The 11746-nt window shown below is 36.5% G+C and overlaps 1 protein-coding gene across 7 annotated transcripts in view; it reads left to right on the forward strand.

The window, feature by feature from the left end:
* Nucleotides 1-9462, forward strand: part of LOC120298542 (small integral membrane protein 19-like) — a 32255-nt gene extending 22793 nt beyond the window's left edge. The window contains exons 3-6 of one of the 7 annotated variants that reach the window (XR_005554122.1): nucleotides 2529-2586; nucleotides 5694-5737; nucleotides 8043-8175; nucleotides 9323-9462. Coding sequence is in view for 4 of the 7 variants with exons in the window: in XM_039322331.1 (XP_039178265.1) it covers nucleotides 2529-2586; nucleotides 5694-5737; nucleotides 8043-8110 (170 nt within the window). In the remaining 3 variants the exon portion in view is untranslated. Of the gene's footprint in view, nucleotides 1-2528; nucleotides 2587-5693; nucleotides 6414-8042 lie in introns of those variants that run through there. The other 6 variants (XR_005554121.1, XM_039322331.1, XM_039322333.1 and 3 more) reach the window with 6 other exon arrangements.
* The last annotated feature ends 2284 nt before the right edge of the window (nucleotides 9463-11746 follow it).

Below are 11746 nucleotides of genomic sequence, written 5' to 3' on the forward strand. Positions count from 1 at the left end.
GATATTACAATCCCTTACGGTAATATATCAAAAACAAACGGCACAACTTATTGTTAATGGAGGTCTGTCGGAGGTTTTTACAATAGAGAAAGGTACTAGACAGGGGTGTCCTTTATCGCCATTGTTGTTTGTTTTAACATTGGAAATATTATTGATCAAAATTCGAGAGTCTCAGGAAAATAAAGGAATATATGTTAATAAAAAAGAATATAAGTTGAGAGCTTTTGCGGATGACTTGGTTGTTACTTTGTCGCAACCTGATTATTCTGTAGTAAACTTATTACAGTTGATTCACCATTATGGTTTGGTCTCGTGTTTTAAGATTAATGTAAATAAGACTAAAATTTTACCTAAAAATATGTCGAGTCAGGAGAAGCAGATTTTGGTCAACTTGACGGGTTTGGAGATTGTTAATAAGGTAAAATATTTGGGGGTGATGCTGTCTGTTTCTAATGCAAAATTATTTAAAAATAATTATGAAAGGTTGTGGGTCAGGGTACAGAAGGACTTGAAGAACTGGGAAAAGCTACAATTATCCCTCATGGGAAGAATTGCAGTGATAAAAATGAATATTCTACCCAAGTTTCTTTTTTTGTTTCAAATGTTACCAATTTTGAAAAATGAGATTAATTTAAATGAGTGGCAGAAGGGTCTCAATAAATTTATTTGGGCTGGGAAAAAACCAAGGGTTAAGTTCAAAATAATGCAAGACTTCTGTGAGAGGGGTGGACTTAAGGTACCAAATTTGAAATTATATTATGATGCGGTGGTTTTAACATTAATTAGTGATTGGGTAAATTCGACAAATTCTGAGATACTTTACTTAGAGGGATGGGATCTACTTTATGGGTGGCATGCCTATTTAATATTTAATAAAAAAATAGATTGGGCTTTTAAATCTCATATTTTAAGAATTTCTTTACTTAGGACTTGGAGAAAATATTATAAAAGTGATTTTAAAGTACCATTATGGGCTATACCTTGGCATGCGATAGAAGGAATAAAAAGAGGGGTTAAAATGGATATGGTGTCTTATAGACAGTTACTTAAATGGGATGGACAGAACTGGCAATTAAAATCACGGGAAGAGTTAGCACAAGAAAATCTTATTTATTCTTGGTTCCAATATAGGCAACTACTAGATAGATGGAAGATGGATTATAAGGTGGGTTTTCTTAGAGAAGATGAAAATCTTATTAAGCAACTGAAGGATCAAAGACAAACCCACATTAAGAGAATTTATGGGGTTTTAGTTGAATTGGACTCAGAAACGGAACTAATTAAAGATTGTATGATTAGATGGGCGCAGAATTTTGGTGAGCCAGTTTCATTGGACACCTGGGAAACTATTTGGGTGAGAAATGTCAAATTTACTCAAGCACAGAACTTAAGGGAGAATTTTTACAAAATGTTTTATAGATGGCACCTTGATCCACAAAAAATGTCTTATATGTATCCTGACGTGCAACCCAAATGTTGGAGATGTGGTTATAAGGAGGCTTCTTATTATCATATTTGGTGGTCATGCAGAGAGATAAAAGCATTTTGGATTAAAATATGGTGGAATATCCAGATAATTTTTAGAAGGAGGGTAAAATTTACTCCGCAATTATTTTTGTTAGGCATTGTTACAGATTGTGATACAAAGGAGGTTGTATTGATGTTAAATTTGATTACAGCCGCTAGGCTGTTAGTAGGACAATATTGGAAGAAGGAATCTTTGCCTACATTGCAGGAATGGTTTCTTAAAGTAGCTTATCTGGCGGAAATGGCAAAGATTTCGGCTTTCTTAAAGCAACAAACGCAAGAGAAGTTTTTTGCTGTTTGGGACAAATGGATAAAATTTATACAATTTAGATTGGGTATACAAAAATATTATATAGCCTTTTCATAAGTTTTATTTTTACATATATTATAGATATTTTTTTATATATATAAATATAAAGTTTTTAATTTAATTTTTATTTTTATTTCTTAAGCCTATATTCTGCTCTGGGAAGCTCAGGGGGGGGAAGGGAGGGTTTTTGGGAGGGGTGTGGGATGGGGTTTTTTTTTTATATATGTATTGTTTAGTTTTCTTTTTTTGTATATGTTGTCTTTTGTTTTGTATTGTTTTTGTTTTTTTTGTAAAATTTATAAAACTTTTAATAAAAAAAAAAAATGTCATCAGACAGAAAGATCTCTAGAAGATCTAACGATCTCTAGAAAATACCTGAATTGGATATTCATAAAACGTTGACATATCTAGTCCTCCCAGTTAGGGTTCTACCCATGTTCTTTTCTAGAATTCTCAATTTCTCCTGTATCTCTACCCCCAGTATTTAGCATTTTGTGTATGCTTACTCATTGGACTCTTTGGAAATGATTACTCTCTGAGACTTGTGAGTGATGGTGATAAAGTATGTGCAAAACTGTTTATCTTTGTAACAGTTGTGCCATTTGGGCTGCAAAAGGAATAAGACTTAGGGAATGAGATTGCTATTAGTTATTCCTATTACAGTATGGAGTAAAATGTTCTGTTTTCCAAGGTATTCTGATCCCCATGATGGAAACAAAGAAAGAACAAAGAACAATCGATCTAGTGAGGTTAGTCTCCCAGGAGCAATTATCAAAGATGTTACTGAGGGGCTTATTAAAATAATTAAATCCACAGATTATTATTCCTTTTCTATTCCCCATCCATGACACCACAAAGACCTTGAAAACAATATCAAGAGACTATGAACAACTAGGCATGAAAGTCAAAGAAATGAGTGCCTAGGTGGTGTTCTCACACCTAGTGAAGATGTGCAGGACTTTTGAAACAAACCATTTGGGATGGTGCTATCAAGAGAACTTTGGATTCTTACACCCATGGACTACAATACCTCATTTCTGGCAGGGAATGAGTTACACCTCACAAGAACTGGGAAGAATAGCTTAGAAACCAATTGCCTTTCCTTATCCATAGGGCTTTAAACTAAAACTGGAAGCAGAGGGAGACAAATTTTTAGAAGCTAATTCCAAGCACAAAGCTCAAATCAACCAAATGTTTTTTAAAAAGGGGAACTCAGACACAAAACAGGAGAAGTAGAAAATAAACACAGCGTTAGTTATAAAGGACTCTGATGCCTGTACACTAATACTCAAAATATGAGGAACAAACAGAATGAATTTGAAATTCTAGTATAGAAGGCAGACGTGACATCACTACCATTACAAAACTTGGTGGGGTGAAATTCATGACTGGAATGTATAGCTAGAAGGATTTAAACTGTTCAAAAGAAACAGACCTAATAAAAGAGGTGGAGTTGCACTATATATAAGAAATAACTACACTTCTATAGAAATGCAACACAACAGTGATGAAAAACTTCTTGAAACCATTTGGATTAATATAAAAGGAATGACATTGCCATAAGTGTATATAGTAATACACTATTACTAGTGAATACTAATCAAAGAGAGGAAATAGAAGAACTGTTTGCTAATCAGTTAGCTACTGGAACTATATAAAGACCTAATTCATAAGCTACAACCACTACTAGCACGTGACCTTGTTTCTCAGTTAAGAGGCCATGCAATTGCTTCCAAAGCATGGTTTGACAAAGACTGTGTAGAAACCAAGAAAGACCTTAGCATATAAAATGCACAAAACTGAGGCTAGAAATGGCAGTAAAACAATTCTTAAAGATCTCACACTTACCACTGGAAAGCATTTTTGCTTGCAAGGTGCCATGCACTTCCATTGGCTATCCTGCATGGCAAATATAAAAAGATACCATTGATTGAAAGATTCTGTGGCTCAGAAAAAGTGGGTCAGGAGAGATGAGAACAGTTGGACATACATTCCTTTGAAGTTCATTTTATAGAGATATTAAAAAACATGTTCTCCCAATAATCAATAGATATCCTGGCTATTCCAGCACTACTTATCTCCAGTGGCTGCTTAAGAATGAACAGACTGTGATTATGTGCAGGTGGTTAGATTCTGTGCAGCAGCACTGGGAATTTGTCGGAAACACATAATTAATTCATCAGAGCTATTTTATACAATGCAGCGAACCCTTTTGCATTACTACTCTTTTGCATTTTAGTATATAATGACTGCAAGCCTCACAGTTTAAGGATTGCTATTAGGGTATAATTAGGCCATGTTGTGTTTTGCTCATGTGTGACAGATTGGATACCAAACTGTGATTTTAATATTGATTTTATCTGATATTTATTATTTTATTCTAGAATGTTTAACTGGATATTCCTTCAGTGTTTTGAACTTGCTCTGGTTTTTGGTTTCTAACCTGTAGTTAGCCACTACTTAATATTGCACACCACAATATTAATGGGGGACTTTGACTACCCTGACATCAGCTGGGAGACAAACTCTGTACCTACTGGAAAACCAAACGTATTCCTGATGAACCTAGCACACAATTTTGTCTTCCAAAAGATAGAGAAGGGGACTAGAGAGTCAATCATACTGCACTTAATTCTCATTAACAGAGATGAAATGATAGAAGGGATTGAAGTTACAGGAACTTGGGGGTGGGCGAGCAGTCATGCAATATTGGAATTTATTGCAAGCTCAGGCAATGGAGCAAAATCAAAGAGTCTTGAACGTTAAGAAAGCTGATTTCAACAAAGAGTGCTTGGGAAGGATTCCAGGGATGGAAATCCCTACGGAAAAACAATTCAAGAAATTTGGGAAACTTTAAAAAGTGAAATTATAAAAACTTAATCTAGCACAATACTACTGGTTGCACAAAAAACTTTCTGATAAAAGGACAAATATAAAAAGTAGAAAGAGGGGCATATAACTAAGGTAGAATATCAACAGATAACCCAAAACTGCAAAGATGAAAACTAAAGCTTAGAATGAAGGCTGGGAGGATCCTGGAAAAAGATAAGCAATGAATCTGCAAACACCTAGAGACAAACAAAGTTATAACCAAAAGTCTATATTTTGTCAAAAATAGATCAGACAAAACTTACTACACTTTTTGACAATGCTGTAGACATCATTTACTTAGATTTTAGTAAGGCATTTGATAAAGTAGACCACAATCTTCTCTTTTGTAATATAGAAAAAATTGAGCTAGACAACATCATCAGATGAATTCATAAGTGGCTGACTAACCACACTCAATATGTAGTTGTTAATGGAACCCATATCTACATAGAGGAAAGTATGTAGGAGAGTACCTACAGTACCCAGTACTCTTCAATGTCTTCATAAATGATCTAAATGAGGGAATAGAAGGGGAACTCATCAAATTTGCAGACAACACTAAGCTGGCAGGAATAGCCAATACTTCAAAAGATAGGCTCAAGTTCTAGAAGGAACTTAACAAACTTGAACACTGAGCTTTATCCAGCAAAATGAAATCTATTGGTGAGAAAAGTAAGGTTTTACACTTAGACAAAAAAAACCAAACGTACGAGTGTAAAATAGGTGGTACTTAGCTCAACAGTAGTAACTGTGAAAGGGATCTTGGAGTTGTAGTGGACAATTATTAAATATGAGCCAGTAGTGTGCTGCAGCTGCCAAAAGAGCCAAAACAGTTCTATGCTGCATTAACAAAAAGATAGAATCAAGATCATGTGAAGTGTTAATATCATTTTATAAAGCCTTAGTAAGATCACACATGGAATACTGCATCCAGTTTTGGTCATCAAAATATAAAAAAGATGTTTATTTCTATTTTTTTTTTCAGGGTGCAAGGAAGAGCAGCAAAGACTGCTCTTAAGGGACTGCAAGGTAAAACATATGAAGAACAGTTGCAGAAATTGGATATGTCTAGTCTAATGAAAAGAAGGACTTAGGGTAACATGATACTAGTGTTCCAATATCTAAAGGCTGCCACAAAGAAGACAGGGTCAACTATTCTCAAAAGTACCTTAAGGCAGGATAAGAAGCAATGGATGGAAACTAATCAGGGAGAGATCCAACTTAGAAATAAGGAGAAATTTCCTAACAGTGAAAATAATGAATCAGTAAAACTGTTAGCTTTCAGGAAATATAGGTGTTCCATCACTGGAGATTTTTAAATAAGAGATTGGACAACCATTTATCTGAAATGGTACAGGGTCTCCTGCTTGAACGGGGTTGGACTAAAAGACCTGAAAGGTCTTTCCAGTCCTGTAATTCTGTTAAGTGAGATTTATATAAAGCCAAGTCCTAAACAGCTAATTGGAAGTTTAACTGTGCCTCCATATAACTAAGGTCTAGAAATATTTTTTTCTGATTTAAACAGGGCAATTAAAGGATATGACCAGTTCACTTAATCCAGACATCTCAAACACAAGGCCGGGGGGCCGGATGCAGCCGGCGACGTGGTTTCATGTGGCCCACATCCTGGAAACAGTGAGGGAATGGCCCCTGCTGCCTTGGCCCTGGCCCAGGCCGCCCAGGAGTCAATGTACAATTTTTTGGTGGCCATCTATGCTGAAAAGTGTTCAGTCTTAGTTCCACGAGGCTGTCTGGAAACAGCAAGGGACCGGTCCCTGCTGCATTGGCCCTGTTCCCTGGGTGCGCGCTGGGGAGGTGTCACCCTTTGTGAGGAATGAATAAATGCACCATCGCCTGGAAATGGCCCGCAAATGGCCCTCGCCTACTTCACATATCCGGCTTGATGGGCTCTGGGGGAGGGGTTTCAGCAGGCAGTGGGGCGCTGTCCTCACAGCGCCGCGAGGCTGAGGCAGGCGGCGTGAATCCAAAAAGAAGCTCACCGCTATCCGATTTCAGCAGGCAGCAAGATGCAAAGCTAGCGAGCTTCGCACTGCCTGGCTCAGCCTCTCAGCGTTGTGAGGAGAGTGTCCCGCTGCCTGCCAAAACTGGGCAGGCTGGGGGCTGGATGGCATTGTGCAGGTAGTGTCGACTCTCACGTTGCTCAAGGTGTCCCCTCCCCCAAAGCCCACCAAGCCAGATATGTGAAGTAGGCGAGGGCTATGTGCTGGCCACTTCCAGGCGATGGTGCATTTCTTCATTCCCCATGAAGGGTGATACCTCCCCAGCTGCGTTTCTTGCCTGTTTTTCTCCCTCATATTTTTCCACCAGTCTGTTCTTAGGAAGGAAGGGAGGGAGGGAGGGAGGGAGGGTGGGTCTGAGGGAAATCCTGCCTTAGTCCTGTCCTGCTGCCCTTTCACCATCCCCTTGCCCCCTTCTCCTGGCCTATCCTGGGGATCTCCATCCTATTGCGAAGGAAGCTTTGGATACAAAGCCGGATCTCCTCCCATGGAGAGGGAGTGGGCCTCCCTCTGACTTTGCCCTCATACCCATCATGAGCAACCTGACTAAGGAGAGCAAGCACAGCAGCAGCAGCCTTGAGGAGGAGGTAAGTGCAGCTGGGTGCCCCCTTGGGGAAGTGGGGCTGGGCTTGGTGCCGTGGGTGCTTGAGGGCCAGGCTGTGTGTTTGATCTCTGCTGCCCAGGGCTCCGGGAAGCCCGCAGCACCATCCAGCCCCCCCTTGCATGGCCTGAGAGGAACAGTGAGGCTCTTCCAGTGGACCATGCCTTAGCATTTGCCCCAGGCCCACCCCCTTCTGTCAGAGACCTTCAGATCTGTCCCACTCCTGTCCAGGCCCCCACAGACAACCTTGATGCGAATGATAAAGAGCTGGCCATGCCCACCCAGTAGGCCACACCCACTCCAGCCATGCCCACCCAGTAGGCCACACCCTCCCTGACCATACCTACCTGGCTCCCCGAGGACAACCGCAGTGCTGATGCGGCCTTCAATGAAATTGAGTTTGACACCCCTGACTGCTGAAGATCTTAGGCTATGATTTACTATAATTCAGTACTGAACAACAGAATTCTCTTTGTAATTAAAAATGTACATTTGGTAGTTGTGAGAAATGATTAATTTTGGCTCAAAATGTTATATTGGAAATTAATAAACTTACACTGCAGTTTGTTATTTCAACCAATTATCTCTCAATAAAGATTTAGAAAGCAATACCATGTATGTTTATTTGTTGTAAGCCTTATTGATGCTGTGTGGATCACTTTCTAGTAAATACATTCGGATTGCAGCCTAATATCTAAATGTATTTATTTTCTAGCAAGGAAATATGACCACCAGCAGCAACCACAGAAACAGACTGATAGTGTACAGCTTTTGGTGGAATGAAGTTTTGAATATTTGCTGAGGATGCCAGAGCATTGATGATAATCATTTGCAGTGCAACTTTAATGGTATATAATATTTTTTAAAATGTGCACTAATTGCATAAACTATGTTTTGACTATGAATTTGTGTGTTACTCTAATAATAGTTCTCTAACATCTGAAAAATATAGTAATCTATTCCAGTCTTATTTCTTAATTTGTATTCATTCCCAATAAAAATATGAGCATGGAGATGATCACTGCAGTTCCTGCAGTTGTTTCAAGTCTTCATTTAAAGAGTGATAGAGGCACATACTATTTGATGTGGCATAATGCTGCAAGTAATTCAACTACTTCTATAAATGAACAGTTTCATGTAGTGGGACTTTTAATAAACACTGCACTCAGTGAGGCAGATATATTGAATTGTAATGTGCAACTGAATATGCATAAAAAGATGAAGTTTAGGAAAAGTATTTCTGTATACAGCAATTAGAACAGAAATTAGAGTAAGGAATTCTATCAGTATGATGAAAAAGAATATTTTTGCACTTATCCTTTTAATTGTTTCCCTTTTATTCTCTCTATTGAATTCTGAAATTATAATTTAAGAAATCTTCATCTGATAAATGACTATACACTGTAGTAGTAGTTGTAGTATTTTATGAGTGGGGTGCAACTTACTATTTTAGACCTACAGCTGGAATGCTAAAAGAGGATTATATAAGTTGGAATTCAGATAACAGCACTATTTTTGTCAGTGAAGACTAGACTTATAATGGATAAATATTAATTATTTGTTGGTTTATCAAACACATCAAGCAAAATTAACAGTGGAAATAGAAAATCATTAAATGCTTAAATATTTGCAGTATATTTTATTTGGGCATGTCTGAAAGGTTTTAATTGATTGTATTTTAATTTACATCTTAAACATGGACAATATTTTTTTCAATAATAGACAATAATTTTGGTTATTAAATGGCCAGGTCTCTCTCTCCTAATGTCTTTGTAAGTTTAACTTCTGAATATAGCAACAGTTGCTAAATTTTGCAACCACTAATTCCAATTCTGAGATTCTTTGGGTACAGCACTAAAATAATTGTTACACCAAAAGGCGATTGACCAATTAGATTGCAGAAAGGTTAGAGTAATATATTTTTTCATACTGTTTTGATTAGTACCATGTAATTATTCTTATGAGGATTTCTTTCTGTATTCTTTTGTAGTACAGTCCAGATGATTTAAATCTGAATATAAGCTTTACTTTGAAACTCAAGTACTTTGGCCACCTAATGAGAAGGAAGGATTCACTGGAGAAGAGCCTAATGCTGGGAAAGATTGAGGGCAATAGAAGAAGGGGACGACAGAGAATGAGAGGGCTGGATGGAGTCACTGAAGCAGTAGGCGTGAATTTAAATGGACTCCAGAAGATGGCAGAGGACAGGAAGACCTGGAGGAACGTTGTCCATGGGGTCGCGATGGGTCGGACACGACTTCGCAATTAACAACAACAACAACAATAAGCTTTACTAGTGTAATCATAAAAGATGCCTGTCATACTATTAAGAAATGATGCTCACATTTGAAGTTGCAAGAATTGTCTCTCATTTGCATTGATTACTGTAAGGTATTAATTTTATGAGCCATCTGAACAATGTGGTAGAAATAGAAGACAAGTAAAATAAATACATTTCTCATGGTTGACCTGATCTGTACACCTTGCTAAGTTATGGTGTTTGTTTTTCTAGTTGTCTTTGAGTTATGTCAAAATACATCCTGTATTTTATTAAAGTACATCCTTTTATGTTCTGTATGTGATATATTTGAAAATAACAGCACTTTCCTTGTACCATTAAATCTGTTAAATACCACAATGTTAGCTGTGTGTTTTTGTGAAAGACTTCATGACCCTTGTGTATAAAATTTTTTTTACAAAAATAAAAATATTTAAAATGTGATACGTGTGAAATGTATTTCTCAGTACAGATAATATTATGGGAATTGCTATGCATAATTTTATTTCATTACATTTTTCTGTTGATATATTAATAATTATTAGCCAGACACCTCATTTGGTGAAATCTTTGCAAGTGTTAAATAGACAAGTTTTTCCTTTACTGGACTTTCACAAGTTTTTAGTTAGTATATACACTGTACATTTGAAAAATTCAAGACTTACATAACAATTGTATTATATGCCTTCTCATATAACAAATTGGAAAAGCATCAGGAGACAATTGTTCATTTCTTCCAGCAGGAACAGTTGCACTATTCTTTCAGGAAATAAATTTATATGAAGAGTAAGAGGAGAAACATCTGAACTATTGAAGGAATTGATGCTGACACCTCAATAAAAAGAGTACTGTCTTTTTAAAGTTAAGGCAGGCTGCATTCCTATGAAATGAATGACAATAGTTTTTGATATGCCAAATAGCAAAAACATTTTTTGTTTTTAGTCTTTAGCTAAAAACTATTTTTACCATTTCCAGAAAACATTGTTAAACTTAATGAAACAGAACTGGGGAGTAGAAACTTAAATCCAATATTTTTCTCTAGGATTTGTTACAATGTTAGGGTTTAAAAATATCAAAAGAAAAATCCAACAATACAGCTGGGGTTAGTAACGAATTAACATACAAATTTCCAACAATTTGCATGCAGGTTTCGCCATTACAGCAATAGCTTTATCTTTCCCAATCACCTTGCTGAATTATTATATAGCTTTTGTTTATTCAACTCAGTGCCCATTTCCTCAATGCTGATGACAAAGGATATCTTTTTTTTTTTTTTAGAAAAGAAATGGTTGCAAAACTGGACTGGTAGGCTTATGGTAAAATAATACTCTTCAACTCGGATGACCCTGCTCTTAAATCGAGAGAAGAGTTAGAATCAAAAGGTTATGCCTGTTGTTGGTTTACATATCAACAACTGAAAGAGAGATTTAAACTAGATAAAAAGTTATGGGCTTGACTTCGTTAAAAATGAATTTGAAACATAATTGTGAGGTAGTGATGAACTTATTGCTGAAGTTTATAAAATGCTATTGAAATTGAATTTGGAAAATGAACATAAAAACATTGTATGTACAGTGGGCAAGGAAATTTGGATATAATGTGATGCTGGAACAATCGGAGAATATATGGATGTAAAGCTTAAAATTTACATTGAATTACAATTTAAAAGAAAACTTTTATAAAATGATGTATCATTGATATTTAACACCTAATAAGCTATCTAGAATGTACAAAGATATTTCAAATGAATGCTGGAGATGTAAATGTAAAGAAGGGACCTTTTATCACTTATGGTGGACATGTTATAAAGCAAAGAAAGAAGGATTCATATTTTAATACAAAAAATCCTTAAAGTAAAGATAAAGATGAAATCAGAAATTTTTCTTTTGGGTTTAATAGAAAAAGACTTGGAAATTTTTTTGGGAACTTTGATCTTGTATAGGTTGATGGCAGTAAGACTACTGTATGCACAAAAATAGAAGGACATTTCAATTCCCATTATGGATTGAATGGCTACAGAAGTTGATGGAGTTGGCGGAGATGGCTAAGTTGTCTGTTTTGATTAAAGAAAAGAATATAAACACTTGCATTCAAACTACCCAGGGCTTGCTGGGATTTGCTATAACTGTAAGTTTTATCAG

The sequence above is a fragment of the Crotalus tigris genome, unplaced genomic scaffold (genome assembly GCF_016545835.1).
Source record: "Crotalus tigris isolate CLP2741 ecotype Arizona unplaced genomic scaffold, ASM1654583v1 scf7180000024075.62781, whole genome shotgun sequence".
Classification (NCBI taxonomy): domain Eukaryota; kingdom Metazoa; phylum Chordata; class Lepidosauria; order Squamata; family Viperidae; genus Crotalus; species Crotalus tigris.